Source organism: Haemaphysalis longicornis, unplaced genomic scaffold (assembly GCF_048455015.1).
Source record: "Haemaphysalis longicornis isolate Haplotype H1 unplaced genomic scaffold, Haemaphysalis longicornis Haplotype H1 scaffold_1, whole genome shotgun sequence".
In the NCBI taxonomy this organism is placed as follows: Eukaryota; Metazoa; Arthropoda; class Arachnida; order Ixodida; family Ixodidae; genus Haemaphysalis; species Haemaphysalis longicornis.
Window position 1 is genome coordinate 329,272,344 of NW_027526203.1, and position 21,240 is coordinate 329,293,583.

The 21,240-nt window shown below is 46.0% G+C and overlaps 1 protein-coding gene across 2 annotated transcripts in view; it reads left to right on the top strand.

Moving 5' to 3' along the window:
• Positions 1-21,240, top strand: part of LOC144151988 (RYamide receptor-like) — a 390,675-nt gene that overhangs the window by 349,936 nt on the left and 19,499 nt on the right. For both annotated transcript variants that reach the window (XM_077683176.1, XM_077683182.1), the window contains exon 2: positions 20,503-20,603. In XM_077683176.1, the coding sequence (XP_077539302.1) occupies positions 20,503-20,603 (101 nt within the window). The remainder of the gene's footprint in view (positions 1-20,502; positions 20,604-21,240) is intronic.

Here is a 21,240-nt window from a genome sequence, read left to right on the forward strand (position 1 = left end):
CATTTGCTGTATGAGAAGACGTGCATTGACTGTGCGATGACGGCACTAGGCGGGAACAGCGTTTGTTTTTCTTCCTCGCCTAAATGCTAGACAGGGGGAAGCTCACCCGCTCGACTTTCGCAGAGCCTAAAATTATCCCTGCCTAACAGGACTCTGCGTCGGCATACTTGAGCGCGTATATGCTAGGATCCATGTTTTGCTTCTTGCGTCTGCTCTTCCGAATGCATAACAGCTGTTCTGATGAAGCCACTGTAGAACCCCCATCGCGAATGGCTCATTTCCATAAAAACAGTTTCAGAAATGCGACAGAAATTTGCTGGCTGTGCACGCTAGCACTTCACATGGAGCAGCCGCATGTGATTGTTTGGGGATTCTCGACCTCGTGAATTTTTCGTGAATTGATCATGTTGACCGGAAGCATTTTTTATTTGCGCCTTCGCTTGTATTACGTGCTTCCGTTTGACAAAATGGCAGTTTCTGCTTACGCAATTTTGGAGTTTGGTGCCGTTCTAAGGCACCAACTCTACAGTCTTCTGTTTTATGGCTTCCCATTGTATCATATTTGTGGTTGTAGTTGAAAAACTAGGCGAAAGGTAGCGAAAAGGACAAATGTGTACTTTTAAATTGCTCTAACAACGATACTGTGTGCATAATACCCAACGCCCGTGCTCTCTGTGTGACTTATATTGACGTGACGTATATTAAACATTTGGCGGGAAAGACTATGTGACACCTAAGCAACTTTGTTTGCACAAAGGTTACCTGTGGCGTAATTCCGAGTGTGTCAGTTTCAAAAATGGCAGTATCTCCACTCCATGGATAATGACAAGACTGCGGAGTACAGGGACTCGAAATGACATCTAAGTTGCGCCCCGAGTGAGATCCGATTCGCGCCCCGACCGCCATTCGATTTGAGCAGCGAGTTGCACCTTGATTATTCCCTAAATGAAACTGCAACTCACGGCTCAAATCGAATTTCGCTTTATTTTCGCGTGATGGTGGTGGGCGCACGAATGGACGCGGACGGACATTGGGAGACCCTAAGGTACTCCGCACCGTTACAGGCGACAGTACCAGAGAGTCAAACGGCTTACTTCCTCACGGTCGTAGCTTAATGGGTACAACGACTGACACTAGCTCTGTCTGGTCTACCAGATACAGGCTCGAATCCCGCCGGTGCCTGTGTGATTTTTTGCGATTGTAAATGCTATGCGCACGGATGCGGACGGACATTGTGCGGTCCTAAGGTGCTCCGCACCTAAAATGTGCGCTGCGCGCCCGCTTCTAGACTCTATCTAGCTCCCCTTGCGAGACGTTTGACTACAACCACTGCACATAAACAAACATAAATCTTGCTTGGCTTGCGTCATACCCGTGCCGTCTGCCCTCACCTAAACAGGACTCGCTCGAAATGGACCCATTGAAACCGACAAAAACTCAGAATTCCACTTCTGGTTTTACTTCGTAGGAAGCCATTTTTGGTCGCCATTGTCGAAAACCGGGCGAAAGTTTTCACGGGCCTTTGAGTGCCGTGTTTTGTTCGTGAATTTACTGCAGCGCTGTTTCGCTCGAGCTGCCGTTAAAAACTGTTTGCTAGCCAAATTAAACCCAAATGTAATTGCTTCTAAATTAAAAATATGCCAAATATGTGAGCATAAGAAGCACGTTTAATGATTATTTCCTACGCATAGTAACAAAATTGTATTTATTGGTTTTCATTAACAGCATCCCAATAGCACACTAGTACATGCTTCTCCATTACAAACGCCCAGGGCACTTCATCCGTCCATACACATTTTGATGGGATTGTGGTTTGCATAATCAAATGCGAAAGGGAGAAAAAAAAAATAAAAAACAAAGTGATAGTCATAGCATGAACGGCGTCCGCATGGCATGCGCCGTATACGAGCAAGGCAGCGGTCATATCCACGACAGTGGTGACGCAAATACAGCTTGCAAGTTAACATTAAAACAGACAATGAAAGTATGTTACTTCAAGCGGTTAAAATACATAAATAAATAAAAATAAAAAAGGATGTCATATTTTTCAGGTCAACACACGCTTTCCTCTCGCATTTGAGGCAACGTTTTTCGGTGAACGCTAATTTTGGCTAAAAAGATGTATTTGTTTCTTTTGCGATAACTTCCGTCTTTATTTTAGAGCGAAAGCTCTACTGCGCTAAATCTTTTAAGGTCATTTTAATCGCGTCGCAAGTGACATTCAGGCGCCGGCGTGCAAGTGCGCCTTTTTTTCATATCGCTTCATTCGCCGCTACGGTACCACGTGACCAGTCGAGGATGAAACGGCTACTTTGCCTGCGTTTGATCGCTCAGCGCCCACTGTGTCGTTTGAGCGGTGCGATTCAGCGCAAGCGAACCACGTGACTAGGCGAGGGTTGTGACGCTGCTTAGCTGACGCTCGGTCCCTCAGTCTAGCCGTCGACGGCGCGCCGGCTCGGCTGCCTGCGCATGCCCTTCGGCACAAGCGAAAGGAGGAATGCAACACTCCAGTAGACATAGCTAGACGGCAGGCTCCGAAATCTCAAGCAAAGGCAGACTTTCGCGGAACACTATCTGCATAACAACGTGAGGGTTCGAGCTAGTTGGTACTCCATAGTGCAAATTTAAAGCGCAACAAATTTAGACAAAAGACGAATGACACAAGGACAAGCGCTTGACAAGGACAAGGACATGTGCATAGTCTTTCGCTCGAGATAGGTAGCTTTAAGTGTTAAACCTGCGCCATTCTATATAATAAGTATCAACTGTTTTCATGTCTTTGTGACGCAATGTCAGATAGCTTCGGGGCGTTCAGCTAAGCGCCAAATCACTCGGCGTTTCGTCGGATCTTTACGTGCACACGTCGGCGATCGTTTCCTTAAAAGAACGTGACGAAATCACTAAAGATTCACGGGGTCGAGAGTAGCCACCTTAAGTCAAAAGCAGTCCCTGCAGGGAAGCGTCCACGTGTTTGTCGTCGCACAGGTGAGCTCTTATGAACCACAGAGGGGCCTGCCAACATTGTGCAGCCTAAAACGAGATTTACAGCATTGCAGTCACGACTCCGGTTGCATAGAAGCGGTCGCAGACGACTTGTTTTGCTTTAGGCCGACGGACGTTAAAATGCTTTCCATTTGTTTGCTTTACCAAATTCGGTAACAGTTAACTCTGATTCGCGAGCAACAAAGCAAGGGTGCCGGAAGGATGCCGAAGATACACCGCCGTGCAGTCTCACGGCGCTGGCTTATTATTAAAAAAAAAATGCCCGAATTGTCGCTTTTCGGTTGTCGAGCGGAGGCCCATGTCGCTTCTTCAATTGCTCTGGTCGCACAAAACTTGCTTCGGAAAGGACGCACAGCCACACTTCTGCACAGACCTATTCACTTCTGTTCGCTCTCAAATAGGGGGTACACCTTGCGACGAGAGAAAAGACAAAGAGAGCAAAACTGCTGTCTTCTGCTCATAACGCGCAGAAACAAAAGCAATGCCCTCATTTTCTCTCGGGAGCTCACTGCAGTGCGCAAACTCACGCTATTCTTCTGCTTTAACACGATTTTAGAATTTAATGGATCCCCCCTTTCAACATCGGTCGGACACTATGCTTTTTTTGTTGTTTATTTTACAGAGCCCCATTATACCTTATCATGGAATTTTTAACTGGCCCGTATATAGTACTCGGCTTTGTTGCGAAATAAAGCAGAAACAGACTCGTAACTGGAAAGTCGCGCCGTCTTTTAGTCGAGTTTTGCGCAAAGGCTTCGAAATAAAGGGGTGATTCGCGAGAAGTGGGAGAAAACGCACCCATAGGCTCCCTTTTGTACACGAGTTTCTCTAGTAGATTAGGAGACGGCTGCTGCGCCTGAGGATCGCTTCATTGAAATACGGCCGGATTAGGCTGCGAACGCGTTTGTTACCGGCGCCGCACACGGAACAATGCATTTTTACGGACAATTTCTTTTTGACCGTAATGAAAGCGCGCAACGACTGCGTTTCGGCGACGAACACTGTGCAAGAGCTCAGCACCGTAAGACCTTCTTTGGTTATGAAAGACCCTCCGGGAATAATTTACCTATAATAGTCGTATAATCCACAGCTGTATCGTCGAAGCGATTTGACAAAGCTTTTCGAAATCTGAGATTAGAATAACGTGACGTCAGGAAATCGCATCACGAGGGGCCCGTGTCGCTAAGCTGAACGCACCGTGTATATAATGCGCCATTATGCAAGGCGCGCCAACCGGATTGACTTTTAAGCACTCAGTGTTAGGAACGCATTGTGTTCCGTGGAACAGTATAGGGCTTTCGAAACTGGCACCTCGCGTCGATGCGTTTGTACGCTTTTACAGCTCGCTTCATGCTTGTGCTGGAAAATCGCTGCCACACCTAATAAAACAGCTGATGTACCCTTATCGCGACTGTGCACCCACCGGACATTGGGCGGTAGTTTCTCTGGTCGATGAACTGTTACTCCATCTGGTCGCACAAGGGTCGATTTAATTTTAATGCGAGAGCTTTACTTGGATCACTGTGCGAAAGCCCCGGCCATCATGAAAAGCCGTGCCTATGGCAAAAAAAAATTGCACACAATGTATTCTCATTGGTGGCAACGCACTTCAGTAGCAAGTGGCTCAGAAATAAAAACCCAAGGCAGAGGAACGCCCGCTGCTAGGCAACGCCTGGGTGTGCGCAAAGCCGCGTAAAAAGGCGGAGAAATGACGGTGGCGGCGGCTCTTCCGCTGCACCGGATCTCTGATGACGCAGTATACGAGACCGTCGTAAAATGCTGCGAAACGTTTGCACCGACGAGCTGCAGCGACGACATAACTTGGGCGGCACACACGCAGTGACATGTGACGTCATACGAATTTGTTAGGTGGTCCCGTGGGTTTTTCGCTTGTTTTATTTATTACCCTTTCACTAAAGTATGTGTGAATAAGGCTGCATGTTACACGCTTGCAGACAGTGTTTGGTGTGCCTCAAGTGTTAAACAGCGGCACCATGTCCGGTCATATTTCAAAAAAGAGCTAGCGAGATGAAACAGAGTCATTTATCCTTGCGCGCCTAACCTGTCTTTTTTAATGCATCCATCAAAATGAGCACCATGTGATGGTGGCTTGCGCCTGGGCCGCCTGTGCCACCTGGCCGGCTTTCTTTTTTCTATACCTCACTGAAAGCGTCGATGTCCGAGCAAAGCGCACTGCAGGAAAGTCAACTTTGCACAATGGATTTCCCAAAATGATGATGATGATCAGCGAAGGAACATCAAGCGCCTCAAGAAAAAAAAAACACTTTCCGTGGTCGAAATCGAACCTGCGTCGCTCGCGTTATGAAGCCGACGTCTATCCGATGGAGCCATTCCGACACGGTCGAAGCAGTTTAAGTTTACGACTTCGATTTTGATTCGCGTTCTATGAGAGAAAGCTTCGCATTTTAATCATGTTTATCTTTAGAAAAGGGCTTTGTTTTTTTTTTTGTTTTGTTTTTTTGTGTGGTTATAAGTTCTTATCAGTGGCTTTGCTAACCAGTGCTTCCGACAAAGCATGGTGAAACGTTAGTTAACCACGTACTGGTTCCGCCTGCTTAGTGCAAAAATCAAGAAAAAAGTGGTAAAAGCAACCAAGCAACTTCGCTTTGTTTATCACCCGCTCTTCTCCAATTCGTCATAGGTCGCCGCGACCCAGCGCGTGCACGGACGCTGGCTGTTTGGAGGCAATGCGGGAGTTTCTGTCGTGATGTGGGTGAAAATCTCTTCGTTGTGGTCTCATTTACGCACGAGCTGTCAACCGTGGTAACCTTTTCGGTCTGTCGAGGCATTTTGAGTAACATATTTTACATTAATTTAGATATTATTAAACTCAAAGCTCAAACTGGAGTTTTGCGCACCGAAGCTACAACTTAGCTACACTCTAAGAAGTCCCCGTACGTTGTCTTTACCCCAGCGCTCCAGAATGACCACTTGAAGTGACCGAGTGCGCAAGTTATGCGAATCGCTAAAGAAGTGCATGTGTGCAGGGACAACACGCCATAGAGTTTCTTACAGTATACACTAGAGAGGAATCTGGCGCTAGCGTCTATGCGGCTCACATCAAGGTCGTCTGTGTCGTCATGGACCGCCATTATACATCTCGCTCGCCTTAGTTTCATCATTGGCTTGGATTGAAACGTTTTAGTGACCGCAAATTTAAACAAAGTGCCACAAAAACGAGAACAATAGTGTTCAATTATGTAAGTGGAAAATAAAAACAGGCTGTTTTAAAACTAACAAAAAAAGAAGTAAAGCGTATTTTTGCCTGAACGGTTGTGCCTGCTATTCCGCAGGCCAATTAGTTACGAACAATGTTATTATTTGGGGGGTTACTCATTAGTGACTGTGATTTTATTAATTTTACCATTATTTCAAAAAATAAGTTGTTTGAAGAGTTTCGAAAGTTTTTTGAGCGTGCCTATGAAAACGTTGCCTTCGTGCTGAACCGGTGCACCGCGACCGCCAGCTAGTTTGAGAAGAAAAATGAAAACGTGGCGTTAAACAGTCGTGGACGATGACAAGATAGGACGCATACAAGCGCCCGTATCTGCCGTATCTTGTCTTCGTCGAAGTATGTTTTGTTTGTTCTTTTCGTCGGCTGCAAATTTCGCGGCGGCATATTACCCGCTCAGTCATTCTTTGTAGTGCCTTTTTGAAAATCTTGTTAATGTCGCACATTTCATATGTACCCCCCTTACTCAATGCCCTGTCAGGGGCCTGTAAGGTACTTTAAATAAATAAATAAATAAATAAATAAATAAATAAATAAATACGTCCTTCGACGGCGGCATGAGCAACGTCAGGTGCGATCACGCATTGCCTGCTGTTTCTCTGAACACGGCTACCACAGAAACGGGAGGATTTCGGCTTCCTTGTAGCTCGTAAACGTGTGAATGCATAGTGAAGAAAGCAAATCCCAAAAACCGCTTAAGAATCCAGTTGTCATGCCAAGCCCAAGACAAAAAGGATGTATTCCCATGAACCCCCATGACGACATGGCTTACGAGGCGCAGTTTCCTCTCTAGTATACTTACTAAGAAACTCTATGCAACACGCAAGGAGTGAATGGCGTTTTGCGTTGCACAATTATTGTACCTGCGCAGATGCCCTTTTTCACTCAAATTGAATCCAAATTGAAAAAGTTGAAAAGAGTGTTGTAGGGCCCCTCCCAAAGGTCTCCGCGGCCGGGGTCAACCCTCGGGCTAAGCAGTACAACAGCTTAGCCACTAAGCAGCCGCGGCGTAGCTTTTTAAACTGCACAGTTAAAACACATACGAATTTTCCGGGCACCGGTCACGTTATATGGCTCAAATACTGAGAACTAGCGGAGGCTTCTTTATGATAGGATTTCCAATTTTGATTGGTATGTAACTAATGTGTTTATAAGGACCTCAGCTGGCTGGGTATTATGCTCGTTATAATTTTAAACAAACGTTAAAGCATGACGTCACACAAATTCGGTGGCGTGGCCGTCAGCATGGATGGCCGCTAGGCATAGGCGGGAGTGGTTGCTATGCGAGAGATGAATTTGGAGCTTCTTTTGTAATTAGCGCGCTTTTGACCGATTCTGACAAATTATTGGTGAGGAGCGCAGAGTTTAATGAGCATGAAACAATCTGTTTGCTGAAGAACTTGTATACTGGCGACATGAACGGGACACATAAGTTGTAGCAGCGGAATACACCGGCAGCCTACCATGTTTTTTTGGCCGCAGGCGTTGCTCCCCAGGGGGGGTATATCGAGCGGAAGAAAGTCTAACAGGAAAAGCTCCGTAACACACGTGCGTACGTACGTGTGCTAAGTACTTACGCACCTGATTTTCCGTTTGAAGGCAAACATGCATTCCGTTTTTAATAAAACCGGTGGCCAATTACAGGACGTGTTTTGCCATTTTCAGCGCAGTTTCGGGGGTCTTTCGTTCGCGCCGTGCGAAACGTTTGACAGTACGGATAAACGTATCGCCACAGCTCCTGTGGTGACCTCCCAATTTATTAGTTATTGGCTTCCAGAAATGTTATTCCTAACTCTCGGCACAGTTTTGCGCGCATTTGACACTGGTTAACATATTGCACGGTATACACAAAGTCCATTGCAACACGAGAGGAACAACGTGCTTTGAATGGCATGAACGACTTGAAAAAAGTAATTTAACCAAAGAGTGACAATATGTGAATCTGGATGGTGTTCATCGGGCGAAAAGGGACCGTGTTTGTCTAGTCAACACTTGATTGGTGCTGCAGCCCGTGGAGGACGGGTACAGGACTTTCGAACCCTCGAAAACAGGTTACCCGCGTCCTGGGCAATGACACGGTGCAGCTCCGCGTCGCTTGAGCCGGCCGCTGCTTTCCTTCGCCGTGCGTTTTCGAGGTCATGGATCCAGCAGTTCCTCGATTTCTGCATGGAACGGGCCATCGTGGGCCTGGGATTTAAAGCGCGTGAACATGCTGGCGCGGGCGCCACCTGATTGGCCGGCTCCTCTGTGCTGGGCCGTGCCTCTGAACCATCTTTCCTACGCCCAGTACCCAAGCGCTATTCGGAATTTCGCGCCTCTTCCCAACCAGGCACTCCATCTTTTGCTGGAAGCACACGTCACTCCGCCTGCGATGCGTGAGAAGAGGGTTTTCAGCGACGCACTCTGATACAGAGCAATCCCCCCGCATTGTCCCGTTGGCAACAGCGATGTAAAAAAATAGAGTTAAGTGTTTGAAAGCACGAAAAAATGGTTCAAAAGGGAGAGAACGCTGTCGCTCAACGCTGACGCTCCTGGCGGGGCTAGCGCCGCATGTGATGTACTCGTATCCGCACCGCCAAACTGCTACGGCTCCAGAGCCGTCGTGTGAGGTGGATCGTGCGCCCATGCGCAAGCATTGATTGATCTAGTGAGGCCGGTCTTCCGGCACTTTTCTCATCGCTTAAGCTCGCCCAAAACTTTTAAAAACGGCTAACATGGACTGCTAAAAATTGTTTTCGATTGTGTTCGCGTCCGCACTGCGTAGTATGTGAATGCCTCGTAAAAAACCCGTATGCAATAGTATTTTATATACAAGAGTGGCTCGGTGTCTACACTTTTTCCCGCATCCCTTTAGCGCTGGCGCTGGCGATGCTTTCCTTTTTAAAGACTATAGTCTTTCTTGGTCTGCTTAAATCCGAAAATTTTCGTCTGTCTGTCTGTCTGTCTGTCTGTCTGTCTGTCTGTCTGTCTGTCTGTCCGTCCGTCCGTCCGTCCGTCCGTCCGTCCGTCCGTCCGTCCGTCCGTCCCTAGATTCAGCCTTCCGGCCAAAAACTTTATTCAAACGTTATTCCTTTTTATTCCTTTTTTCCTTCATTCCTTTTTAAAGACTATAGTCTTTCTTGGTCTGCTTAAATCCGAAAATTTTGGTCTGTCTGTCTGTGTGTCTGTCTGTCTGTCCGTCCGTCCGTCCGTCCGTCCGTCCGTCCGTCCGTCCCTAGATTCAGCCTTCCGACCAAGGAAAAAACATTCAAACGTACCATTAAGCGCCGAGGATGTGTCGGGAGAAGTTCATAGCACAACTTTTCCGAACCACTAACTCTACAAACACACTTCATACTTGTCAACGTTGTTGTGCATCAATACATAACACAACGTCAATGCGTAAGTGGTATTTTGAGTGTTCTTTTAAATAAATGTATATGGCTATTGGATTTCTGCCATAGCAAATAAAAATACGCGTTCAAAGTAATATTTTACCCAGAAATAAAAAGAGAGTATGCAACGAGTTTGGAACACGTGGCGGCGTTTCAAGTTCAGCAGTGACAAAAGGTTCCAATAGATGGCGCGCCAGCAGTAGAACGCGCAAAAATTCATGTGACTTTAGCAAATCTTCTCAGTGCTTATCATGGGAGGAACGAAACGGGGGGAGAAGAGCGTGGCAGATGGGCGGGGCGGGGGGGGGGGGGGGGGGGGGGAGAGAAGACGGGCATTTCAGTGGCAGGAGCGGGAGAAGACTACCGTCTTTTAGTTGTTGTATCTGTTTATTTTAGGGGTGTGCGAATATCAAATTTTTCGAATACGAATCGAATACGAATATCTAGAATCGAATATCGAATCGAATATTGAATAATTAAGGGGGGATGTGGCTTTCGAAATCAACCTTTTGATTTCTTTGTGAATTTTTATGAAATTAGCACAGCAAGTTGAACTGCTTTTGTGATAACACCATAAAAATTTCAGCGATACTTTGAAAACTTTTTATTTATAAGATTTTCTTTCTGTCCACCTTGTACCGAGCTTGAGCTGCCTATAAAACATGATAGAAAACTTGTTCAAAGTACTTTGCATTCCCCAAATGAATGGACGAGGTCGTGACAGTCTTAGATTTTTGTTATTAGAACACAATGTTTTTAGTTTTCAGGTTTTTAGAGGTGTATGTACAACAGGCATTTAGACAACGAATGACTATTTGAATAAAACATTCACAAAAAGTAAACCTGAAAAACCAAGAGTGTCACAGCCTGAACTGTTCATCAAGGAATGTAACGCAAAAAACGGAATCAAAAATAGACCTACACGTCACGAAGAAATCACTAAAACAAGAGACGAAGGTGGCAAAAAAAACTGTTATGAGAAAACGGATTCCGAAGTTGAAAAATAGATTTCGTTCATCAAGAGTCGCTAGAGTTGTAGCCTTTCATGTTTTTTTTTTTTTTTTTTTGAACACGGGGCTTCTGGAATGCTTTGCCTTGAAATTGGAGTGCCTTTTGCAGCCTTTTTCTTTCCATGAAACATCAATTTCAGCTTCTCTGAGTAAAGTACACAGCCCAGTTTGCGGACCGAGGGGAGGAGATGGCTTTCAATGCAAAGTAGGTTAGCTGGTTGCTTGTATTGCACTGCAAAACCTCCCTCTGCAGTGATCATGGCAACAAATTAAACACTTTTTCTAACTTATATTTTAAAATTGAGCTTTGACTACTTTTATGCTTTATATCCATGCCTGGAGCAGCAGCTTACGTGCAGGCGTTCATTGTCAAAAGTTTACGTACCAAAAGGGTAAAAATGATCTACTTTGAAGCTTGGTATAATATTCTGCATAACTCCAACTTCAATACATGGACATTTTTTGGTACTCTTAAAATTCAGGGCATCCAATGTGCACTAAACTATAGATCTGTATGCATTGATATCAAATATTTTTATAAAAAATCAATTTGTTAAATTCAACGGCTGTATGGTACATTTTTAACGCTGTAAACACGTTGTTATTCGTAACTCAGACCTATTTGCATGATTACTTGAAGTGCACGGGAAACGTTGCGCAAGAAAGCGATATGGCTCACCCGCATCGCGGCGCTCGTATACCGCAACATGTCATACTTTGTTTACCCCTGACATGGCCCGTCAGGTCGCTGTTAATAATAAATCTAAAGTCACAGGCATTAATTGCAACTACTGGCGTTCAATCGTACCAGGTTGCGTAGTCAGGCGATGCTACAACGCGCAGCAGCTACGTCGCGCGCGCCGAAGCTTTTGACGCGTCGCCCGTTTCTTTCGCAAGGCTAGCAAGCATACTGCCAAGCTTAGCAATAACTAAGCGTGTAAGCATCACAAATAAGGCGAAAAGTTCACTGCGCGAACCGCTATCACAAGCGCGCACACCGCTTTTCCCCCTCCAGGGTAAAGTCACGCGCACCACGAACAGCGTTCGGCGACCGATCCGCCTTTCGAGCCACGCAACTTCCCGTAATATGGCTTGTGATCTGAGGCGTTCCCATCGCGATAATGTCTTTGTTGAATACCACAGCAGATAAAATGATTGAACAGAAACTTGGCCGAGCGAAGCGGTGCAAATGAACTCAGAAAAGCGTATTACACAGTTCAGGTGGCCACCATCTTGAAATGCAGCAGCGACGCCCAATCAGGAGGGCCGTTTCAACGCGCGCCGACAGAAAGGCCAACCGCGCTTCAGCATCTATATCTCACTTTGTTTGTGCGCCTTTCTTTTTCTGCCATTCGTGCGTTCGTGGATGAACGAAGATAAGAGAGACGGTAAGGACCGGAAAGAGGATCGCTCGGCCGATCCAATGGTACCAAAATGGCCGTGATTGGTGGCACTGTTGCGGAGATACAGCGCTCCGAAAATTGCCGTTTTTTCGCCTATTTGCGCTGACATTTTGTCACTGCCCATTTGCGCTGTCATTGTGCCACTTTGCGACGGTTTTCGGCGGAAAACTTTGCAAAAGAGCGTCAAGATAGAAAACATAGAAGCCGAAAATGTGGCTTTCAAAAAAAAAAAAAAAACGATGTGTGGTCCTTTTACTGAAGTTGAAAGACGCGTCCCCCCTTAAACTATCAACCCAAATATTCGATAATAGCCAATTTTTCGAACCCGTTCGAATATTCGAAACATTTCGAATACATAGTTTTCGAAGCGAATACGAATATATCACATTTATATTCGAGTAATATTCGAAATTTTCGAATATTCGCACATCCCCAGTTTATTTCAAGACAATTCATTACAAACTGTCTTGGGTGGCATGGCTAAAGGCTAAAGATATTATGCTTGAACCTGCGCCCCGTTACAACCAAGGAAGCAACGGGATCACAAGGAACAATGTTCAGAAATTGGTCTGCACAAACTAGACAGAGAAAGAAAAAAAAAAAACGACTTACACGCGTTCGCCAAAATAAATTTAAAGAAGTGTACACTGGCGTATAATCGTACCACTAGAGAATAATAAACACAAATCTGATTGCACAACCAGCAAAACAAAGAAACAAAAAATCTCATATTGCACCCTTAGAAATCATTCATGTACTGGAAGGTGACAAAAATAACGGCGTCAACAACTGCTGTCACCGGTAATTGTTATTTGCATCACCAACTTTTCGTTCATCGTTTTATTTACTTTCTTAAAGCTACGGCATTGAATGAGATCTAGGATATTAGGGTATTGATTGCGGAGGTGAGGGATGTGACCTCTGGTCACCATACCCTGTTCGAGAACGGCCTTTTTCTTGATCATATTCTGAGTTCCTATGGCCCACCGTGACCATGGTAGCCCATATTTGCAACGAAGTGCGACATTTGCATTTACACCCACCGCGGTGGTTCAGTGGCTAAGGCGTTGTGCTGCTGAACCCAAGGACGCGGGTTCGATTCCCGGCTGCAGCGGCCGTTTTTCTGATGGAGGCGAAAAGCGAAAACGCGTGTGTGAACGATATTTCCATGCACTTTAAAGATCCCCAGGTGGTCAAAATTAATTCGGAGCCATTCACTACAGTGGTCCTCATCATCAGTGTATTTCGGCGCGTCGAACCTCATAATCAAATGAAATCAAGTCCTTTGCATTTGCAACGACGACATTTGCAACGAAGTGAGCAGATACGCGGTCAAACTTTTTTTAACCATTTGTGGCAGTGACAGTACAGTGCCCGTAACATGGAGCTGACATAAACTGGACCTGTAGCTAGCCCAATCTACGCTGGATTTTTTCTTGCTTGGTGAAGGAAGGGGGGGGGGGGGGGAAGGGGGGTATTTTCACCCTGTAATAGTTATTCTGACACCTCTTGTCACAGGTTGCCTCACGAGTAATGTCGTGTGGGGGTGCTGCATGGTGTTTCGCTTCGAGCAGTATAGAAAAAGCAGATTATATGGTCGAAGTAAAATTGATCCAATGAAATTTCGGGAAATGAAGCGTATACAGTACAACAATTTTATTTAGCCACCCGCAATCGCAGCTTGTTTCTGGCGCGGGATTAAACACCACCTGCGCAGTGCGAACTACAGCTGCGAAGAACCTTTGCGCAGTGGCGCTTGCTGTGCTGCGGGTGCACGCCAGACAGTTGTTGACCCCCAAGAGGAAGGAAAGAAAGACGCCGGGCAGTTTGCCTTTCCTTGTCCTGGCGGCTTTTAGCAACGAGCGCCTATTTGCGCCGTCCGACTGCTAAGCGAACGTCTTAGGGCAAAACTCGTTCTTTATCTCATGTTCGCTATATAGAGAGGCCGGCATGCATGCAGAGCACCGTAAAAAAAGCAGCAGTGGTTGCGCGCCATGCATACATTCTGTTTTCTTGGAGACATTCCCCGAGACCACTTTCGCCAAAATGGCTCTCTATTAACCTGAAATCTCGGGTGAAGTTTCATCGATTTGTTTTTTTTTTCTTTTTGCCGTGCGGTGGAGTTGGTTAAGTTACAAGACGGTTAAATACCATTGTTATTACCACAAAGCTCCTAAATACCAACTGCACTCAAAATTTCGACCTCTTCAAAGCCTTTTCCCGTGTAGTCTGCCGAAAAAGACATCAAGATACAAAATATGACAGCTGAAATACGCGTTCTCACGGCGCAAACGACCATCAAAAATCGGCGATTTTGAAACCGCGATTTAAACGAGCGCGTCCATTACGGCCAGCATGGAGGAGAGAAAGCTTAGGAGAAGCCCTGGTGGCTACCGGCGCATTGGGAGAAGTGTGAGGGAAGTCACGTGGTTTTTTCATGCTCATCGGATGTCACTGGAAATCGAGTCCTAGCAAAGGCACCGAAGTCCGGCCCACCTAGGCCCTACGTCACTGCGCGGACTATACTCGAGCTCCATTCGACTCAGACGCGATTCCCTGCAACGCCTGCACCGTTGCACGGTGCGCTGCACCAAAGCGCTCGATTCGCCGCTGCAGGAATGGTGCTGTGCACCGCGTCGCTCGATTGCTCATGGTGCTGCAGCGGTGCCGCCGCGGTGCAGAGAACCGCTGCACCTGCTACGGAGGAGGTGCAGCGATTCGGTGCCGTGAGCGTTGGGGCGTTGCCGGTTGGCAGGCGGCTACCGGCAGTTGCGGCGACCGCGTGAAAATGTCCGTCGAGCTCAAAGATACGTGGGACAAACTTAGCGTCGCCGCTGATGCGTACGACGCAACCCAGATGGCCGTAAACATCCAGTTGTAGAGGATGACAGGCGAGGATGATTAGCAGACGACTATGCCTGCACCTCGCTCGGTTGTAAACACGCAGGGGCGCTACTGACGGTGCAACCGTGATGCACGGCACCGCGGAACCACGCTGCTGCGCTGCACCGGCACCACAGAACTTCCTCTGCAACGTTGCCGTGCACCCCTTCTGAATCGAATGGAGCTTCGGTTACAACTCAAGAACGGCAGCACCTCATGTAGTGTATCACTCCGCCAAAGCGCCGGACCCATGACGTCAGTGCGCGCGTGTTTTGAAAGGGGTTTGCTATGAATGCTTGATCGTCTGCCTTGTCTCACGCAGTTCGTTTGTCGTCACTGGAGTCGTTTATAAGCATATTAAGTCCAAAAAATCACGGGAACGGCTCACGCCATGTTCAAAATATTCCCAGTAACGCCCTACTTGCGCCGCGCGGAGAAACATCCGGCTATGGTGATAAGGCACAGCAGCAACTTCCGGTGCCGTTTTTACGTTGTCACCGAGTATAGCCGGAAGCCAATGGTCGGCAGGCGGAGACGAAGCAGACGACGGGGGAGCGAGCGAAGGCGGAGGAGGTGGCGCGTTCGCGCGAAATACAAGCAAAAGCTTAACCCCGTTAAGTAGCGATGGAAAAGGCGGAAAGGACAATTGTGGCCCGCTGTATTTGCGTACAGTGATAACAGCGCGGATGTGGAAATATATACTTTTTAAGGGGGGTAGGGGTAAAATATTCTTGCTGGGATAGATACTCGTTCTTTATTTCAGTCACTATAATAATGTTTGAACATCGTCTCAGAAGTATCCTGCCTTTTTCTGGCTCCTGTCAAATGTTTACTGCCGTTCAAATACTTGATATACTTGAACCCGTCGTCCAACCTCCAGATTGTAGAATTTAAAACCCTTTTAGTGAGAGCCGCATATTATATCTTAAATAATATTGATAAATAATGATGTTGATAAGTTCATCCCACCTCTCTTCATTACACATATTTATTCTATTTGCCAAGCCAACATCAATGAAATAGCATAACGATTTATGCATTTCGACTTTTTATGCACTTTTTTATGTTTAATCTATTTTTCAGCAATCATCGAATTCCATCTACAGCTCTTTCCACTGCAATAATTAATGTCAGTTATAAAATATCAATAATTAATATTATTTAGCTATTTAATGGCTACTGGTATTGTTCATCAAATGCTTAAAAGTTCCATACGCATCTGTGGTTCTTACCGCTTTTCCGATTTGGGAAACAGCTTTGTATGACTGTTACGCATCAATGACTCTAAGACAATCCTGTGCTTCCGCTTGCATTGTGTGCTCGAGCGCATTGTGGTGAAACTGAACTACCAAATTGTCTTAGAGAGAGAGAGAGAATAAACATTTAATAAAGTCATTTAATAGAGTAAACGGTGGTGGTTGAGCCGTCACTCGGCGGGGTGGGTTCGCCTCAGTCCAGGTACCCTTGTGCCTTGGCTGCAGCCCTGGCACGGGTGACCAGAAAGATCTGGTCATCGTGACGGGAGCTGGTCAGCAGGCCCTCCCACTGCTCTGGGGAAGGTCTGGGATTGGGGGTAAGCGATGAAATGTTTTAACAGGCCCACAACATGTGATAGGTAGTATTCAGAGAGGGGCAGAATTGACAGGTGAGGGTGTATTGGGTAGGGGAGATAGTGTTGAGGATGCGTGCGTTGTAATAGGTGTTTGTTTGTAATCGACGCCAGATGACTGCTTCCTCCTTCGTTAGTTGAGGGTGAGGTTGAGGCAAAGTGAGGCGAAGGTTGCGATAATGGTGCAGGATGTCATGGTAGCCTGATGGAACGGCTCATGCTACCCGTATTTGTTCCTCGCCTCTCTTTCCAGTGATACCTTCTTTCTTTTTATATTCTCCGAAACTTCGGTAGCACAAGATGGGCAGCCGTACCTCTAACTAAAATAATTTGTATATTTATGAATTGGCAATAATAAAAGAATCGTTTTCCTGGGTACGGCTTGTGCAAACAGGCATTGGAAGGGATTCCGGCCCCCATTGCTGTGCAGTGTTTAGGTGCATGGTCAGTCGCCCATGCACATAACGTCATTAGCAAAATTTTGATTGCTGCCTTGTCCTATTAACTTAGCCATGACTCGCAAGTATTACGAATTTGTAGGATACCTGCCAAGCCACTTTACAGGGGCGAAGCACCTTAGGGGCTCGGGCTGTCGGCGTCCCCTGTCGTCGTCTCACGAGGTCACGGTAAATGAAGTTGTCAAACGATGGTCAAAACACAAGTGTACAGTGGATAAAACAAGTTCAAAATAAACTAACATCATTTAAACTTATTTAAAATACAGTAATAATTAGGATCAAATAGCATTAATCACAGGAATATTTTTAAAGCTCTGTCTCAAAATTGATTTTAAACGCTAGGTTTTCTCCTATAAAGCGCACGTCTTAGCATGCTGCGGAGTGTGACACGAAGGAAACTTACAGCCAGTCTGTCTCATTTAATTGCTTAAATCTTTCGTTGCGCGCCTATTCAAAATCGTTCAATTTCAATGATGACTTGGCAGCCCCTCTTCATAAGGTTCCACGCGTTTCTAAAACAGGTACGGCTATTTCGGGTTATTTCAGAAAATGCCCTTTCAAAATCTGTGTCGTTTTTATTTTTGCAACAAAAACGTGATTTCTGACACGAATTCGCATCCCCTGAGTGTTGAAATAGGGCATAGTCGCCGCACGCCACTGCTTCAAAAGAAGAAGGCGTATTGCTCATAATTACTCTGCATCAGTGTTTGGCTTTTGTTATTAAAGCACCAATGGTAAATGAGAAGGTGATTTTCAATCGTCAGATTTACTGAAATTGGCTGAAAATATCAAGCAATGCCTATTTGCAAAGTAGTTTTATGATTTTAGGCTGTTCAATTGCCTTTGCGCACGTTGTTCTAGGTCGTGTTGTAGTTTTACTTACAACAGGACCATTTGCAAACATTTTACAACATTTTTGGTTTCGTTTCTGCATCGCGAAATTCATAGTTACCCAACTTCACGCCGATCTGCTAGGCGCTTTCATCGCCCGCTACTGATCCTCAAAAAACGAAGTTGCTCATAATTTTACGCTACCCTCACCTGATTTCTGAGGTAAGAACTGTAGATGCAAGTCAAAAGATAACACCCAGTCGTCTGATATCAGTTCGGACAAGGAGAACGATCAAACTGGCCTTGCACACCACCACCTGTTCACCGCCCAGTTTCGTTTCCATACGAGGGTATCTCCGGAGCTGTAGTGTTGCTTCTTAGTAGAACTGTCTATTCTGACAGTCTCCAACAGGTTTGGTATTGTTTCTTTTCGAAAATGTTAGGTTGCGTTACAATGTAGGAGGTGCGTAGTGCTGAGCTCTTTTCGTCGCACGAAAGCTGCTCTCTGAAAGCTTGCTGGGCACGATTCCAGCGCATCGAACCTTATTCTTGCAGGCAGAGCTAAAACAGCGAGTCATAAGGCTATAATAAACCGCATGCTTATGTTTTGAGAGATAACTAACAGTGAACGTCAACAAGCATCAACCACCGAGTTTCGTTTTCAGCTCCACGCAAATTTCTCTGCATCGTGTGCTTGTCCCGAACATTGCGCTGGCCGTAAATACAAAGTCAGTCATCGACAAGGTGTTTTGACGTCACGTGGGGACAAATTGAAGCCTCTGATAATGTCAAAGCACCAAATTTCTTCCGGAGAACCACCCAAAATTTCGCATTTTGAAATGGAGATTGGGCTTCGCTGCATGGCGCGGGTGCCACGCGTGCTAACATTTTTTTGTTATTTCTGGCAAACTGTTCCGCGCAAGTCGACATTTTTTCTAGGATGTGTTTTTGAACTGTTTGCCTACAAAATTTACATTCTAATTTCTTTTTACTCTGGGTGGTTTGTTATACGCAACTTGTTTTTGAAAATTTCTGCGACAACTGGACAAAAATTTCGATTTTGAATTGTTTTTTCGCAATCATTATGATTGAAAACATTTTAAACACTGTTGTTGTTGGGAAGAGCGCTAAATCATTTGCACTTTATGTTGACGCAATATGTGGCTAACCAATGTGTTTAGCACAAAAAAGTTTTCTTAGACCTCTGAAAATCTGTCAATTTACCGCGGTAACGAAGAGTTAAACCCGGTTCAACGCAAGAGGGGGCGCCACCGCCTCAGCAAACGTGCCACTGCTCCTACCACCGGCGCTTCTCCGGCACCCAATCAGCACGCGCCGTCTGGCCGAAAAGAGACTTGCAATCTTTGAATACACTTACACACTGCATGCTTCGACCGTCCCCGGGTTTCACGTTAGTGGAGGTGGCCCGGGATTTTTTTTTCTATCCGCGCGATAAATTCGCAGTCAGTAAATCCACCATATTAAAATAGCAATGAAACATTCACCAGTAGAGCGGGAATCGAACTCAGGCGTTCTGCTTGTTAGAATGACACGCTGCCAAACATCACTATAAACATTATTTTTGCAAAGGTAACCTTATTTACAGAAATACTCTGAACAAAATTGGCTAACTCAAGCACATACCGACGTACACACGAGAGCATATAAACGTAAATATGCGCTCATTATCGCCGTTATGAGCGTTATAACCTCCTTCAGGGACCGTGCAATGGCAATTTAATTGGTTTATATGTCTTGCTTTAAAGCATTCAAAAAAGGTTCGTCAAGAAGATAAACACCCCTATTTTTCTCGGCTGTAGCAGATAGGCTGATTCGAGTCTTACCATGAGATACTCTCGGCAGAAAACAGGTGGGGCGGCTTCCTGTGAACCTGACTATGCGGCGTTTGAAAGCACGCGTGTACTGAGTAGTGGAGCTTTTACAATGTTTGAGTTGCAATGCAGCAGAATGTGAATTCCACGTGTTTACCTCGAACTTTAATTTTCTCTACGAGCCCTCACCTTCCGCACGGGAATTCCGGTTACAAATGCAAGCGTCCAGGAGTCCCGTGGCGCTGCGGAAACGCCTTTCAAGCCGGTGTATCCGCTCAGAACCTAGTAAAAATCAAGGAACCCTCTTTCCGACCAAGAATGCAGGCACAAAAAAATTGTAGACACCACCGAGTGGGAATTTTCAGATGGACTTTCTCTTGTGCGGCGCACATATCGCAGATATTATGAGCCTTATTTCAACTTTATATTCAGCACACAGTTGTGGTAGACTACAACAACTGCTGCAAAATTTCAATACCTTGCTTCTTCCCCTCTACCGGTAAGGTTAATAGGATATATTAAATACAAATTTTGGGGAGTTAGCGCACCGAAGCTACACCTGGGCGATGAGGCGCGCCGTAGTGAAGGGCTCCGGATTAATTTTGACCACGTGGGGATCTTTAACGTGCGCTGAAATCTCGAAAACACGGGCATTTTCGCTTTTCGCCTCCATCTGAAGAGCAACTGCCGCGGCCGGGATCGCACCCGCGTCCTTGGGCTCAGCAGCACAAGGCCTTAGCCACTGCACCACCGCGGCGGGTAACAAGATATTTTCTTCCCGCCTCTGAGCAATGCATATAAAGATGCGAACCCTGACCCTTTTTTTTTTTTTTTTTGCTAACGCAGGTGATCAAGATGCTGTTCGTCATCGTGGCCCTGTTCGCCTTCTGCTGGCTGCCTTACCAGCTCTACAATATTCTCCGGGAAGTGTTTCCCAAGATTGATAAGTAAGTGCGCCTTAACGGGCAATCAATGCCGCTGTCTGCTGCTTTAGCGCAATTCGTAGAGCCTTTCGTTGCAAGCAGCGCTCGGTTGCTGTATACGGGAAGCCATTTCAAGCTTAAATAAGCCTGCTTTCACGCATGTTTTTCTGATCGGCTTCTTTCCAAATTGCTCAATATAAACAACCGTTTTGAGGGACACTGTCGGACAATGCTCTAAAAACACGAGCGCCGGCCGCAAGCAGGCACGCAGGATGGTGGCATAAGCATCCGCGACTTTTCATTGTGCGTACGCTTCAGCAATACACTTAATGCGTTACGTGGTGTGTGTCGTTGGGAAGCTTCAGCGGTATTGGTGCTGTTATCTCCAATATCCAAATTGTGCGCCACAATGCGGGGCCGACGACCGATGTTATCAGTGGCCTCGATTCTAGCCACCATAGCCTCGGATTGAAGCTGGCTGCAGGTTTTTTTTCAAGCAGCCCGTTGAAATTAATACTGCTCGAAATAAATGGTGGTGTAGTTTATCTTGGTTGTTTTTTTTTTCCTACAAACTTTTCTCAAAATCCCCGCTCAGGTTGTCGTAAAAACGTGATAGCAGTTATATTGTTTCCGCGTTATGGACCGCGTCGCGAAGGTGCTA